The sequence below is a fragment of the Pelophylax lessonae genome (assembly GCF_965119305.1).
Source record: "Pelophylax lessonae genome assembly, chromosome: 1".
In the NCBI taxonomy this organism is placed as follows: Eukaryota; Metazoa; Chordata; class Amphibia; order Anura; family Ranidae; genus Pelophylax; species Pelophylax lessonae.
The window spans coordinates 884,360,784-884,377,567 of NC_138768.1; the positions used below are offsets into that span (position 1 = coordinate 884,360,784).

A 16,784-nucleotide genomic window follows, 5' to 3' on the forward strand; every position below is an offset into this window, starting at 1 on the left:
ATTTACTTGCCGCTGAACATGGCCATACAGCCCTGGAATGCCCTTCTGCGAGGAACATTTGGACCGCAGAAGCCTGCCTTTTTCCAGAACTGCGTGACGACGGCATCATGGCAGGTGGAGTGGAGTAAAAATGTGAGGAGAGAGGAGAAGGAAAAGGCGCTGGACGGTGAGAGCCTGGAGTGTGGCTTTGTGGGTTCTGATGGCGTTGCTCCCACTGGGCTCAATGATGGGAGTTCAGGTGCCTTTTTAAGCCTTTTTAAGGCGGTTGTCCCTAGGGGAGTGTTGGGCTTACCGCGACTTATGCGTTGACTGCAAAGGCTGCAGATGGCAACACTGTTGTCAGCAACGGACACATTAACGGACACATTAAAAAAAGTCCACACTGAGGAGCCATGTGCCGGTGTCACCAGATGTGACTGTACATGGTTGATGGCTCACTCCTGATACATTTGCAGTCTGCTTTGTATCTCTTGTGCAATGCAAGTTCTGCCTGCTTCTCCTCCCTATCTGCCGGTCCGTTTCTCCCTCTGAACTCCCTTTCTCTTCCTCTCTTGTGGACACCCACGTGACGTCCATAGACACGTCATCATCCACGTCACCTTCACCACCACTAACATTCGAGATCTCGGAGTAGGCGGCAGCAACAGCGGGGACCAACCTCCTTGAGCTGATCTGGGTACTGTCGTCAGACTGCTGAGTGGCGGCTGTTGCTACCTCCTCTTCCTGATCCGATGCCAGGAATGGCTGCGCATCGCAAATATCTTGTGATGGATCGGAAAATAATTCCAGTGACTCAAGCGGAGGGTATGTGGTGGTGGTGGTGGTGTCTTTGAGGGTGCACACAGCAGAGTGAAGAGGGTGCAGAGGGTGCAGAAGAGGAAGGCTGAGCGAGCCATTCAACCAAGTCTGGTGCATCCTTTGACATAATTGCACGCAGCTTTTGAAACTTCACAGTTTGTCTCCGGCCTACTGCTCCTGCCCTACCCCTACCACCCCTGCATACGTGTCTGCCTCTTCCTCTGCCTGTCATGTTTTTTAATCACCCTGTGACAAAAGACTCTAGAGAATCGCAGTTTATCTGGAAAAAGGTAGACAACACCCCGCTTCAATCTGTGGTATTGGGGGACCACAGGTTTATCCCACCAGTTCTACAAATAATTGGCCAGTAACTGTTGTCACTGTGTGTAGCACAGTTAACACAGTAAAAGAGGCCACATTTTTGCAGTACTAAAATACACTCTTAGAAAAGTACAGTGTTAAATAACACCCCACTTCAATATGTGGTATTGGGGGGGGGGGGCACTGGTCTATCACACCAGTTGTTCAAAAAATTGGCCAGTGAGTTTGGCACTGTATGTAGCAGAATTAACTCCGCAAAAGAGGCAATATTGTTGCAGGACACAAATACACTTGTAAAAAGTATACTCAGATAACACCCCACTTCAATATGTGGTATTGGGGGGGCATTGGTCTATCACACCAGTTATAATACATTATAAATTCTTTTGTCACTGTTTGTAGTATTGCTGCAGCAACGCTCAGTCACCACCACACCTGTCACAATGCTGCACAGTGCACAATAATACTACTAATCCACTATAATATGTTTAATATGCTTTCTATAAATTATATTATACTGTGGATTACCCCCCCCCCCCCCTTTTTAGTGCACTGCACAGCAATACCAAAACATTTGCAGCCCTTTAAAGGACTTTTGTGGACATTAACAGAGCGATTTGTGTGACTGCTGCCGATCTCTAACTGCCCCTAAAGCACCGACTGGATACCTGTCCCTATACTGAGAAGATACTAGTAGACCTATACCAAAATACCAGCCCTGAAAAGGACTTTTGTGGATCTTCACAGCTATTTGTGTCTAGCAAACTCTCCCTGATGAGCACAGTGGACCTCTCCCTACACTGGCAAAAAGCAGAATGTGAAATGGCCGACAGCTCAGGTCTATTTATAGGGTAGGGGGCATGTCCATGTGCTGAAATGTTTTTATTGGCTGTCCCGTTCCACCTGATGGCTGTGTCATGGGTCAAAGTTCTCCCCAATGTAAACTAATATGGCCACCGCGAAAAACGCCATGTGTTCACAAATTTGGTGGGTAGCGAACAAGCAAAATTTGCCGCGAACCGACCGCTGGGCGAACCGCAAGGACATCTCTACAGACAGACAGACAGATTATAGATAGACAGACAGACAGATTATAGACAGACAGATTATAGACAGACAGACAGATTATAGACAGACAGATTATAGACAGACAGATTATAGACAGACAGACAGATTATAGACAGACAGATTATAGAAAGACAGACAGATTATAGACAGGCAGATTATAGACAGACAGATTATAGACAGACAGATTATAGACAGACAGATTATAGACAGACAGACAGACAGATTATAGACAGACAGATTATGGACAGACAGATTATAGTCAGTCAGACAGATTAAAAACAGACAGATAATGGACAGTCAGACAAATTATAGACAGACAGATTGTAGACAGAAAGATTATAGACAGTCAGACAGACAGAGAGACAGACAGATTATAGACAGTTAGAAGGATTATAGACAGACAGATTATGGACAGTCAGAAAGACAGATTATAGACAGACAGAAAAATTGTGGACAGACAGATTATAGACAGAGAGAGAATAGATAGACAGACAGAAAGACAGATTGTAGCTAGACAGACAGATTATAGAAAGTCAGACAGACAGATTATAGACAGTCAGATAGATTATAGACAGATTATAGACAGACAGATTATAGACAGGCAGACAGATTATAGACAGACAGATTATAGACAGTCAGACAGACAGATTATAAACAGAAAGACAGACAGACAGATAATAGACAGAAATATTATAGACAGTCAGACAGACAGATTATAGACAGTCAGACAGACAGATTATGGACAGTCAGACAGACAGATTATAGACAGACAGATTATGGACAGTCAGAGAGACAGATTATAGACTGACCGATTATAGACAGACAGACAGATTATAGACAGACAGAATATAGACAGTCAGACAGACAGATAATAGACAGAAATATTATAGACAGTCAGACAGACAGATTATAGACAGTCAGACAGACAGATTATAGACAGACAGATTATGGACAGTCAGACAGATTATAGATAGATAGATCAATGTGGGCAGAGTGTTACAGGAACAGTGCCCCCCTCTGGGAGAAGGTGTGTATCACACACACTGCACACACAGATATTATGGTAATACTTGTATTAGAATGTATGATATTTATACCCGTACTGTGAAATACAATTCAATGGAGGCGGAGTCACTCATTCTCTACATGTTCTCTGTCTGTTTTACTTCATGCAGATGAGCAAATGGTGCCACGCAGTTCAAGGGTATCAGGTATGTGATGTACAGTATACAGGTACCAGGTGTGTGATGCACAGTATACAGGTATCAGGTGTGTGATGTACAGTATACAGGTATCAGGTATGTGATGTACAGTATACAGGTATCAGGTGTGTGATGTATAGTATACAGGTATCAGGTGTGTGATGCACAGTATACAGGTATCAGGTGTGTGATGTACAGTATACAGGTATCAGGTGTGTGATGTATAGTATACAGGTATCAGGTGTGTGATGCACAGTATACAGGTATCAGGTGTGTGATGTACAGTATACAGGTATCAGGTGTGTGATGTACAGTATACAGGTATCAGGTGTGTGATGTACAGTATACAGGTACCAGGTGTGTGATGCACAGTATACAGGTATCAGGTGTGTGATGTACAGTATACAGGTACCAGGTGTGTGATGTACAGTATACAGGTATCAGGTGTGTGATGTACAGTATACAGGTATCAGGTATGTGATGTGCAGTATACAGGTATCAGGTCTGTGTGATGTGCAGTATACAGGTATCAGGTGTGTGATGTACAGTATACAGATATCATGTGTGTTATGTACAGTATACAGATACCAGGTGTGTGATGCACAGTATACAGGTATCAGGTATGTGATGTACAGTATACAGGTATCAGGTGTGTGATGTATAGTATACAGGTATCAGGTGTGTGATGCACAGTATACAGGTATCAGGTGTGTGATGTACAGTATACAGGTATCAGGTGTGTGATGTACAGTATACAGGTATCAGGTGTGTGATGTACAGTATACAGGTACCAGGTGTGTGATGCACAGTATACAGGTATCAGGTGTGTGATGTACAGTATACAGGTACCAGGTGTGTGATGTACAGTATACAGGTATCAGGTGTGTGATGTACAGTATACAGGTATCAGGTATGTGATGTACAGTATACAGGTATCAGGTGTGTGATGTACAGTATACAGGTATCAGGTATTATAGACAGACAGGCAGATTATAGACAGACAGACAATCAGATTTTAGACAGACAGATTATAGACAGTCAGATAGACAGATTATTGACAAACATACAGATTATAGACAGTCAGACAGACGGACAGATTATAGACAGACAGATTATGGACAGACAGACAGATTATAGCCAGACAGATTATAGACAGTCAGACAGACAGATTATTGACAGACACACAGATTATAGACAGTCAGACAGACAGACAGATTATAGACAGATAGATTATGGACAGTCAGACGGACAGAAAGACAGACAGACAGATTATAGACAGACAGACATACAGATTATTGACAAACATACAGATTATAGACAGTCAGACAGACGGACAGATTATAGACAGACAGATTATGGACAGACAGACAGATTATAGCCAGACAGATTATAGACAGTCAGACAGACAGATTATTGACAGACACACAGATTATAGACAGTCAGACAGACAGACAGATTATAGACAGATAGATTATGGACAGTCAGACGGACAGTCAGACAGACAGACAGATTATAGACAGTCAGACAGATTATAGACAGACATATTTTAGACAGACAGACAGACATATCATAGACAGACAGACATACTATAGACAGACAGATTATGGATAGTTAGACAGACAGATTATAGACAGTCAGATTATAGACAGTCAGACAGACAGATTATAGACAGTCAGAATATAGATAGTCAGACAGACAGATTATAAACAGACAGATTTTAGACAGACAGACATACAGATTATAGACAGTCAGACAGACAGACAGATTATAGAAAGTCAGACAGATTATAGACAGACATATTTTAGACAGACAGACAGATTATTGAAAGGCAGATTATAGACAGATTATAGACATATTTTAGACAGTCAGACAGACATATCATAGACAGACAGACAGACATATTATAGACAGACAGATTATGGATAGTTAGACAGACATATTATAGACAGTCAGATTATAGACAGTCAGACAGACAGATTATAAACAGACAGATTTTAGACAGTCAGATTATAGACAGACAGATCATAGACAGTTTGACAGACAGATTATTGACAGACGGACAGATTATAGACAGACAGATTATAGACAAAAGCCCCGTACACACGTACCGATTGTCGGCCGAACGATCGGCCGTCTTTTGTCCGGTGCTGTCCTGTAGGCTGAAAAGTGCTCTAGACTGCACACAAATTTTGTCGGCCAACAACAGCCGACTGCAGAAGTGATGTCATGTGATGGTTGACTTTCCGTGTGTTTTTTCTTCTCTGAGCATGCCCAGTCTTGCTCATCTGCTGTCTGTCGGCCGAAATCTGTACTGACTGGTGAACAATCGGCCGTTCTGGTGTTGGCCAACACAAATTTTATAGCATGCACACCAGATTCTGTTCGGCCGAAAAGTCGGAGTCGGTTGTCAGAAGCATCATACTAACAAGCCGACAATCGGTCGATCGGACGGTGGCCGAATATTTACGGCCGACAATCGCTACGTGTGTATGGGCCTAGAGAGACAGATTATAGACAGTCAGACAGACAGACAGATTATAGACAGACAGACAGATATATTATAGACAGACAGACAGATTATAGACAGCCAGAATATAGACAGTCAGACAGACAGATTATTGACAGACTCACAGATTATAGACAGTCAGACAGACATATTAAAGACAGACAGACGGATTATAGACAGACAGATTATTGACAGACTCACAGATTATAGACAGTCAGAAAGACAGATTTTAAACAGACAGACAGTCAGATTATAGACAGATTATAGACAGTCAGACAGACAGATCATTGACAGACAGACAGATCATTGACAGACAGACAGATTATAAACAGACAGACAGATTATAGACAGACAGATTATGGACAGTCAGATAGACAGAAAGACAGACAGATTATAGACAGACAGACAGACAGAATATAGACAGACAGATTTTAGACAGTCAGACAGACAGACAGATTATAGACAGACAGATTATGGACAGTCAGACAGACAGATTTTAAACAGACCGACAGTCAGATTATAGACAGTCAGACAGACAGGTTGTAGACAGACAGATTTTAGATAGTCAGGCAGACAGATTATAGACTGTCAGATTATAGACAGTAAAGCCTCGTACACACGCACCGATTGTTGGCCGTGAATTCTCGGCCAACGTCCGATCGGCCGATTGTCGGCTTGTTAGTATGATGCTTCCGACAACCGACTGTGACTTTTCGGCCGAACAAAATCTGGTGTGCATGCTATAAAATTTTTGTTGGCCGTCACCAGAACGGCCGATTGTTCGTCAGTCAGTACAGAATTCGGCAGACAAAAATCAGATGAGCAAGACTGGGCATGCTCAGAGAAGAAAAAACACACGGAAAGTAAACCATCACATGACATCACTTCTGAAGTTGGTTGTTGTTGGCCGAAAAAATTTGTGTGCAGTCTAGGCACATTCCAACCAACAAAACAACACTGGACAAAAGACGGCCGATCGTTCGGCCAACTATCGGTGCGTTTGTACGAGGCTTAAAGCCCCATACACACGTACTGAACGTCGGGCGAACGATCGGCCGTCTTTTGTCCAGGGCTGTCCTGTCCGCTGAAAAGTGCAAAGAACTGCACACGAATTTTGTCTGCCGACTGCAGAAGTGATGTCATGTGATGTTAACTTTCCCTGTGTTTTTTCTTCTCTGAGCATGCCCAGTCTTGCTCATCTGATTTTTGTCTGCCGAAATCTGTACTGACTGAGGAACAATCGGCCGTTCTGTTGTTGGCCAACAAAAATTTTAATGCCTGCACGACAGATTCTGTTCGGCCGAAAGTGCGCTGTCGGCTGTCGGAAGCATCATACTAACAAGCCTACAATCGGCCGATCGGTCGGCGGCCGAATCTTTACGGCCGACAATCGGTACGTGTGTACGGGCCTTTAGACAGACAGATTATAGACAGTCAGATTATAGACAGTCAGACAGACAGACAGATTATAGACAGACAGACATATTATTGACAGTCAGACATATTATAGACAGTCAGACAGACATATTATAGACAGACATACAGATTATAGACAGACACATTATGGACAGTCAGACAGACAGACAGATTATTGACAGACAGACAGACAGACATATTATTGACAGTCAAACAGATTATAGACAGTCAGACAGACATATTATAGACAGACAGATTATAGACAGTCAGACAGACAGACAGATTATAGACAGACAGACATATTATTGACAGTCAGACATATTATAGACAGTCAGACAGACATATTATAGACAGACATACAGATTATAGACAGACACATTATGGACAGTCAGACAGACAGACAGATTATTGACAGACAGACAGACAGACATATTATTGACAGTCAAACAGATTATAGACAGTCAGACAGACATATTATAGACAGACAGACAACAGATTATGGACAGTCAGACAGACAGAAAGACAGACAGATTATAGACAGACAGATTATAGACAGAGAGATTATTGACAGTCAGACAGACAGACAGAAAGACAGATTATAGACAGACAGTCGGATTATAGATAGATTATAGACAGACAGACAGACAGACAGACAGATTATAGACAGTCAGACAGACAGATTATAGACAGACAGATTATAGACAGGCAGACAGACAGATTATAGACAGACAGACAGATTATAGACAGACAGTCAGATTATAGACAGACATATTATAGACAGTCAGACATTCATATTATAGACAAACAGACAGATCATAGACTTAAGCCCCGTACACACGTACCGATCGTCGGCCAAACGATCGGCCGTCTTTTGTCCCCGGGCTGTCCTGTCCGCTGAAAAGTGCAAAAAACTGCACACGAATTTTGTCTGCCGACTGCAGAAGTGATGTCATGTGATGGTTAACTTTCCGTGTGTTTTTTCTTTTCTGAGCATGCCCAGTCTTGCAAATCTGCTGTCTGTCGGCCGAATTCTGTACTGACTGGCGAGCAATCGGCCGTTCTGGTGTCGGCATACAAAAATTTTAATGCCTGCACGACAGATTCTGTTCGGCCGAAAGTGCACTGTTGGCTGTCGGAAGCATCATACTAACAAGCCGAAAATCGTCCGATCGGTCGTCGGCCGAATCTTTTCGGCCGACAATCTGCACGTGTGTACGGGCCTTTTGACCGACAGACAGACAGATTATAGACAGACAGATTATGGACAGTCAGACAGACAGACAGATTATGGACAGTCAGACAGACAGACAGATTATAGACAGACAGGCAGATTATAGACAGATCATAGACAGACAGATTATAGACAGACAGATTATAGACAGACAGACAGATTATAGACAGACAGATTATAGACAGACAGACAGATTATAGACAGACAGATTATAGACAGACAGACAGATTATAGATAGACAGATTATAGATAGACAGACAGATTATAGACAGACAGATTATAGACAGACAGACAGATTATAGACATTCAGACAAACGGAGAATAGACAGACAGATTATAAACAGACAGAAAGACAAATTATAGACAGACAGACAGATTATAGATAGATAGATCAATGTGGGCAGAGTGTGACAGGGAACAGTGCCCCCCTCTGGGAAACGGTGTGTATCACACACACTATACACATGGATATTATGGTAATACTTGTATTAGAATGTATGATATTTATACCCGTACTGTGAAATACACTTCAATGGAGGCCGATTCACTCATTCTCTACATGTTCTCTGTCTGTTTCACTTCATGCAGATGAGAAAAGGGTTGCAAACAGTGCGCAGGTACCAGGTATGTGATGTACAGTATACAGGTATCAGGTGTGTGATGTACAGTATACAGGTATCAGGTGTGTGATGTACAGTATACAGGTACCAGATGTGTGATGTACGGTATACAGATACCAGGTGTGTGATGTACAGTATACAGGTACCAGGTGTGTGATGTACAGTATACAGGTACCAGATGTGTGATGTAGAGTATACAGGTATCAGGTGTGTGATGTACAGTATACAGGTACCAGGTATGTGATGTACAGTATACAGGTATCAGGTATGTTATGTAGAGTATACAGGTACCAGATGTGTGATGTACAGTATACAGGTACCAGATGTGTGATGTAGAGTATACAGGTATCAGGTGTGTGATGTACAGTATACAGGTACCAGATGTGTGATGTACGGTATACAGATACCAGGTGTGTGATGTACAGTATACAGGTACCAGGTGTGTGATGTACAGTATACAGGTACCAGATGTGTGATGTACAGTATACAGGTACCAGGTGTGTGATGTAGAGTATACAGATACCAGGTGTGTGATGTACAGTATACAGGTACCAGATGTGTGATGTACAGTATACAGGTATCAGGTGTGTGATGTACAGTATACAGGTACCAGATGTGTGATGTACAGTATACAGGTACCAGGTGTGTGATGTACAGTATACAGGTACCAGGTGTGTGATGTACAGTATACAGGTATCAGGTGTGTGATGTACAATATACAGGTATCAGGTGTGTGATGTACAGTATACAGATACCAGGTGTGTGATGTACAGTATACAGGTACCAGGTATGTGATGTACAGTATACAGGTATCAGGTGTGTGATGTACAGTAAACAGGTATCAGGTGTGTGATGTACAGTATACAGGTATCAGGTATGTGATGTACAGTATACAGGTACCAGGTGTGTGATGTACAGTATACAGGTATCAGACATGTAATGTACAGTATACAGGTACCAGGTGTGTAATGTACAGTATACAGGTATCAGGTGTGTGATGTACAGTATACAGGTATCAGGTATGTGATGTACAGTATACAGGTATCAGGTATGTGATGTACAGTATACAGGTACCAGGTGTGTGATGTACGGTATACAGGTACCAGGTGTGTGATGTACAGTATACAGGTACCAGGTGTGTGATGTACGGTATACAGGTACCAGGTGTGTAATGTACAGTATACAGGTATCAGGTATGTGATGTACAGTATACAGGTATCAGGTATGTGATGTACAGTATACAGGTATCAGACATGTAATGTACGGTATACAGGTACCAGGTGTGTAATGTACAGTATACAGGTATCAGGTATGTGATGTACAGTATACAGGTATCAGGTATGTGATGTACAGTATACAGGTACCAGGTGTGTGATGTACAGTATACAGGTATCAGGTATGTGATGTACAGTATACAGGTATCAGGTGTGTGATGTACAGTATACAGGTACCAGGTGTGTGATGTACGGTATACAAGTATCAGGTGTGTGATGTACAGTATACAGGTACCAGGTATGTGATGTACGGTATACAGGTATCAGGTGTGTGATGTACGGTATACAGGTACTAGGTATGTGATGTACAGTATACAGGTACCAGGTATGTGATGTACAGTATACAGGTATCAGGTATGTGATGTACAGTATACAGGTACTAGGTATGTGATGTACAGTATACAGGTACCAGGTGTGTGATGTACAGTATACAGGTATCAGGTATGTGATGTACAGTATACAGGTACTAGGTATGTGATGTACAGTATACAGGATTCAGGTGTGTGATGTACAGTATACAGGTATCAGGTATGTGATGTACAGTATACAGGTACCAGGTGTGTGATGTACAGTATACAGGTATCAGGTATGTGATGTACAGTATACAGGTACTAGGTATGTGATGTACAGTATACAGGATTCAGGTGTGTGATGTACAGTATACAGGATTCAGGTGTGTGATGTACAGTATACAGGTATCAGGTATGTGATGTACAGTATACAGGTACCAGGTATGTAATGTACAGTATACAGGTACCAGGTGTGTGATGTATAGTATACAGGTATCAGGTATGTAATGTACAGTATACAGGTACCAGGTGTGTGATGTACAGTATACAGGTACCAGGTGTGTGATGTACAGTATGCAGGTATCAGACATGTAATGTACAGTATACAGGTACCAGGTGTGTGATGTACAGTATACAGGTACCAGGTGTGTGATGTACAGTATACAGGTATCAGGTATGTAATGTACACTATACAGGTATCAGGTGTGTGATGTACAGTATACAGGTACCAGGCGTGTGATGTACAGTATGCAGGTATCAGGTGTGTAATGTACAGTATACAGGTATCAGGTGTGTGATGTACAGTATACAGGTATCAGACATGTAATGTACAGTATACAGGTACTAGGTGTGTAATGTACAGTATACAGGTATCAGGTGTGTGATGTACAGTATACAGGTATCAGGTATGTGATGTACAGTATACAGGTATCAGGTATGTGATGTACAGTATACAGGTACCAGGTGTGTGATGTACGGTATACAGGTACCAGGTGTGTGATGTACAGTATACAGGTACCAGGTATGTGATGTACAGTATACAGGTACCAGGTGTGTGATGTACGGTATACAGGTACCAGGTGTGTAATGTACAGTATACAGGTATCAGGTATGTGATGTACAGTATACAGGTATCAGGTATGTGATGTACAGTATACAGGTACCAGGTGTGTGATGTACAGTATACAGGTACCAGCTATCTGATGCTGGGGGGTGACTCAGTGAATGGAAATAAAATAGTTTGACCATTTGTGTGAATGGAGGTGTGTAGATCTATAACGGCTTATCAATGTAGAGACGTATCACAGAGATCTCAACACGGCGCTAACCAGGGCCAGTTATATATACAGTACATCACAAAAGAAAGTACACCCCTCAATTTTTTGTAAATATTTTTTTCTACCTTTTCATGTGACAACACTGAAAAAATGACACTTTGCTACAATGTAAAGTAGTGAGTGTACAGCTTGTAGAACAATTGAGCACACGGGACACGCTACATACATCCAAACCATTTCATCCTAGTGCACAACGTGTGTAACACATCCAGTCCTTCTCCCCCTCTGCTTCACCCCCCCCCCTCCCACTTCACAGCAAGTGTTTATAAACATTGATCAGACAGGAGATAGAGAGATACAAAGTAACATTGTTTATAAACATTGATCAGACAGGAGATAGAGAGATACAAAGCAACATTGTTTATAAACATTGATCAGACAGGAGATAGAGAGATACAAAGTAACAATGTTTGTAAACATTGATCAGACAAGAGATAGAGAGATACAAAGTAACAATGTTTATAAACATTGATCAGACAGGAGATAGAGATACAAAGTAACATTGTTTATAAACATTGATCAGACAGGAGATAGAGAGATACAAAGTAACATTGTTTATAAACATTGATCAGACAGGAGATAGAGAGATACAAAGTAACATTGTTTATAAACATTGATCAGACAGGAGATAGAGAGATACAAAGTAACATTGTTTATAAACATTGATCAGACAGGAGATAGAGAGATACAAAGTAACAATGTTTATAAACATTAATCAGACAGGGGATAGAGAGATACAAAGTAACATTGTTTATAAACATTGATCAGACAGGAGATAGAGAGTTACAAATTAGCATTGTGTATAAACATCAATCAGACAGGAGATAAAGAGATACAAAGTAACAATGTTTATAAACATTGATCAGACAGGGGATAGAGAGGTACAAAGTAACATTGTTTATAAACATTGATCAGACAGGGGATAGAGAGATACAAAATAACATTGTTTATAAACATTAATCAGACAGGAGATAGAGAGATACAAAGTAACAATGTTTATAAATGTAGGTTAGACAAGAGATAGAGAGATACAACGTAACATTGTTTATAAACATTAATCAGGAAGTACAAGAGTTCTCATTATCAGTGTCAATGCTGGTGACCATTACATGTAAAAAACCAAGGCAGAGGCCCCCTTCAGATAAAACTCAGTAATTATAGGAGGCTGACAGACAGATATGGTGACAGACAGATATGGTGACAGAGATATGGTGACAGAGATATGGTGACAGACAGATATGGTGACAGAGATTTGTACAATCACAGGTGGAGTGATCATTAATATCTGACTCCAGAAAGACATGTGTCGGATACTGACCATTATGTATGGAGAGATGATCTGTAACGTATTATTCTCATCACAGCTCCATTCCATATACAGCTTCCAGATCATTATTATATCATGTGACATTTCTTCCATCATGTTGGGTAAACCTTCCGATGGGCAACAAAACCCTGAACTTCCCCCATATTTTATGAAGGGTTTAGTAATCATGATGTCAGGCACCCCATTTACTAAACATTGGGGACATTGTCTAAGGTGACAGGTTACAATGTAACAGTATAGAACATTCCATCATTCTTCATATGACATTTCATAAATCTTCCATCCATTCAGAAATACAGAAATCTGTCTTCTATTCTTCTATATATGTGACATTTGGGGTGACTCTGATGATATCTTGTTTTCCTTTATCTAGAAATTCCTAAATCCTGGTCTGAATATTTCCGAGGTATGTAATGCGGGGGGGGGGGGGGGTACAACTGATGAGATGAGGTGATACTAATGTCTAGAATGGAGGTCTCCAAACATTTCTGTACGAGGGCCACATCTTATTTTTATAAATATTTAGGGGCTAAAAAAAATCCCCTCAGAGTCCCCCTTATACGAGAGTCTTCCTTAGAGTCCCCCATACTTTAGAATGGTCTTTACTTTAGAGTGCTTCATAAATTAGGTTCCCTATCAGAGTCGCCCTTACTTCAGTGTCCCTGTCAGGGCACCTTTTACTTCAGTGTCCCCATCAATCAGCCCCCCCCCCTTACTTCCGTGTCTCTATCAGGGCCCCTCTTACTTCAGTTTCCCCATCAGAGCCGCCCTTACTTCAGTGTCCCCATCAATCAGGCCCCCCCTTACTTCAGTGTCTCTATCAGGGCCCCTCGTACTTCAGTGTCCCTATCAGGGCCCCCTTACTTCAGTGTCCCCATCAATCAGGCCCCCTCCTTACTTCAGTGTCTCTATCAGGGCCCCTCTTACTTCAGTGTCCCCATCAGAGCCGCCCTTACTTCAGTGTCCCCATCAATCAGGCCCCCTCCTTACTTCAGTGTCTCTATCAGGGCCCCTCATACTTCAGTGTCCCTATCAGGGCCCCCTTACTTCAGTGTCCCCATAAATCAGGCCCCCTCCTTACTTCAGTGTCTCTATCAGGGCCCCTCTTACTTCAGTGTCCCTATCAGGGCCCCCTTACCTCAGTGTCCCCATCAGAGCCACCCTTACTTCAGTGTCCCCATCAATCAGGCCCCCCTTACTTCAGTGTCTCTATCAGGGCCCCTCTTACCTCAGTGTCCTTATCAGGGCCCCTCTTACTTCAGTGTCCTTATCAGGGCCCCCTTACCTCAGTGTCCCCATCATAGCCACCCTTACTTCAGTGTCCCATCAGGGCCCCCCTTACATAATGGTCCCTATGAGAGCCCCCCTTACTTCAGTGTCCCTATCAGGGCCCCTCTTACTTCAGTGTCCCTATCAGGGCCCCTCTTACTTTAGTGTCCCTATCAGGGACCCTCTTACTTTAGTGTCCCTATCAGGGCCCCCCTTACCTCAGTGCCTCTATCAGAGCCCCCCTTACTTCAGTGTCCCTATCAGGGCCCCTCTTACTTCAGTGTCCCTCTCAGGGCCCCCCTTACCTTAGTGTCCCCATCAGAGCCACCCTTACTTCAGTGTCCCCATCAGGGGCCCCCTTTCATAATGGTCCTATCAAAGTCATCCTTACATTGGAGTTCCTATCAGAGTCCCCCCAACATCAGAGTCCCCCTTAAACCAGGGTCCCTATCAGAATCCTTCTTACATTAGAGCCCCCCTTACACCATGGTCCCTAAGAGAGCTTCCTTACATCAGGGTCCCAATCAGAGTTCTCCTTACATTAGGATCCCCATAAAAGTCCCCCTTAAATTAGAGTGCCCATCAGAGTACCCTTACATCAGATTCCCCATCAGAGTCCCCCATTACATCAGATTCCCCATCAGAGTCCCCCATTACATAAGGGTCCTCATCAGAGTTTTCCTTACATCAGAGTTCTCCTTCTATCAGGGCTTCTATCAGAACCCTCCGTACAATACAGCCTTACAATATGTTTCCTTTCAGAGTCCCTTTTAAATTAGGGTCCCCATCAGAGTACGCATCAGTGCCCCCCCCCCCTTACATCAGGGTCCCAAAAAAAGTCACCCTTACATTGGAGTCCCTTTCATAGCCCCCTTATATCAGAGTCCCCATCAGAGCCCCCATACATCAGGGTTCCCATAAAAGTCTCCCTTACATTGGAGTCCCCATCATAGCCCCCTTATACCAGGGTACCCATTAGAGCCCCCTTACATCAGGGTCCCCATCAAAGTTCCCCTACATCAGTTTCCCCATCAGTTTCCCCATTACATGGGGAAGTGTTGAAACAAGCCTCCGCTGACCCTAATCCTCAGTCAATGCCCATTAAGGATACGTAACTGACCCTAGCTGTGGGCCAGATAAAATCTTTTAGCGGGCCAGATATGACCCATGGGACATAGTTTGGAGACCCCTGATGTAGGAATAACACACATTTGTAATGTAACTGGTTTAATCATATACAAGTTATACCTCATATAATGTACCCAGGTACTCCTACCGCAGATGTCCAATGGTTTGTGATTACTTTAGTTTTTTGCTGATGGATCAATAAATACAATCTAATCACCAATTACAAAAGCCAAGCTTAAAAACGTCATGTGTCAGAATGGACATTCATGCATTCCAATGAGAGAACCAAGCAAATGGCCAAGAGTCCAAAATTGTATTAATAAAATTGGATCATAGAAGAAGAAATCAATGCATTTCAGGGGTTGTACCGCCCTTCACCAGGAATTAGAATACAAACGATCTGTGATTTTGTCAGGACACCAATATCAGGAGAAGGACTCTAGGACCCAGCGTCTGTCAGGACACCAATGGCAGGAGAAGGGGTCTAGGACCCAGCATCTGTCAGGACACCAATGGCAGGAGAAGGGCTCTAGGACCCAGCATCTCCACCAAAACTTCACATGGGCCTTTATAAGGAAGTCTGTCAGTGGTTGAAGTTGCTGATTGATCTTCAGCTTGTACCGTGTTCCTGTGATCCTTGTTCCTAAAAAGTTCTCTGCTACTGACCCAGCTTGTCCTTGACTATTCTCCTGCCTGTCTCCTGACCTGACCTTGGCTTGTCCACTAATATTCTCTTCTGTTCTCCTATATCTGACCTTGCCTGTTCGGTTATCCTTCTGGCTCTGAACTCTGGCTTGAACTGACTTCCCATTGTCTCAGTGCTACTACAGACCTGCCACGTCTCACAGGTCACCTGTGATATTGTTTGCAGGAGGAACTCAGAAGGGTTTCTGATGTGCTAAGTAGTGGCTGTAGACAGGTGGCGCTTGTGAGATGTGGCAGGTCTGTAGTAGCACTGAGACAATGGGGAGTCAGTTCAAGCCAGAGTTCAGAGCCA

At 42.7% G+C, this 16,784-nt stretch overlaps 1 protein-coding gene across 1 annotated transcript in view; it reads left to right on the plus strand.

Annotated features, from left to right (window-relative positions):
• LOC309550682 (cytosolic phospholipase A2 gamma-like) overlaps positions 1-16,784 on the plus strand; it is a gene marked incomplete at its 3' end in the record, with an annotated part of 223,268 nt that overhangs the window by 172,495 nt on the left and 33,989 nt on the right. The window contains exons 9-11 of the mRNA XM_082251017.1: positions 3,363-3,398; positions 9,131-9,166; positions 13,764-13,796. Coding sequence (XP_082107143.1) covers positions 3,363-3,398; positions 9,131-9,166; positions 13,764-13,796 — 105 coding nt within the window. The remainder of the gene's footprint in view (positions 1-3,362; positions 3,399-9,130; positions 9,167-13,763; positions 13,797-16,784) is intronic.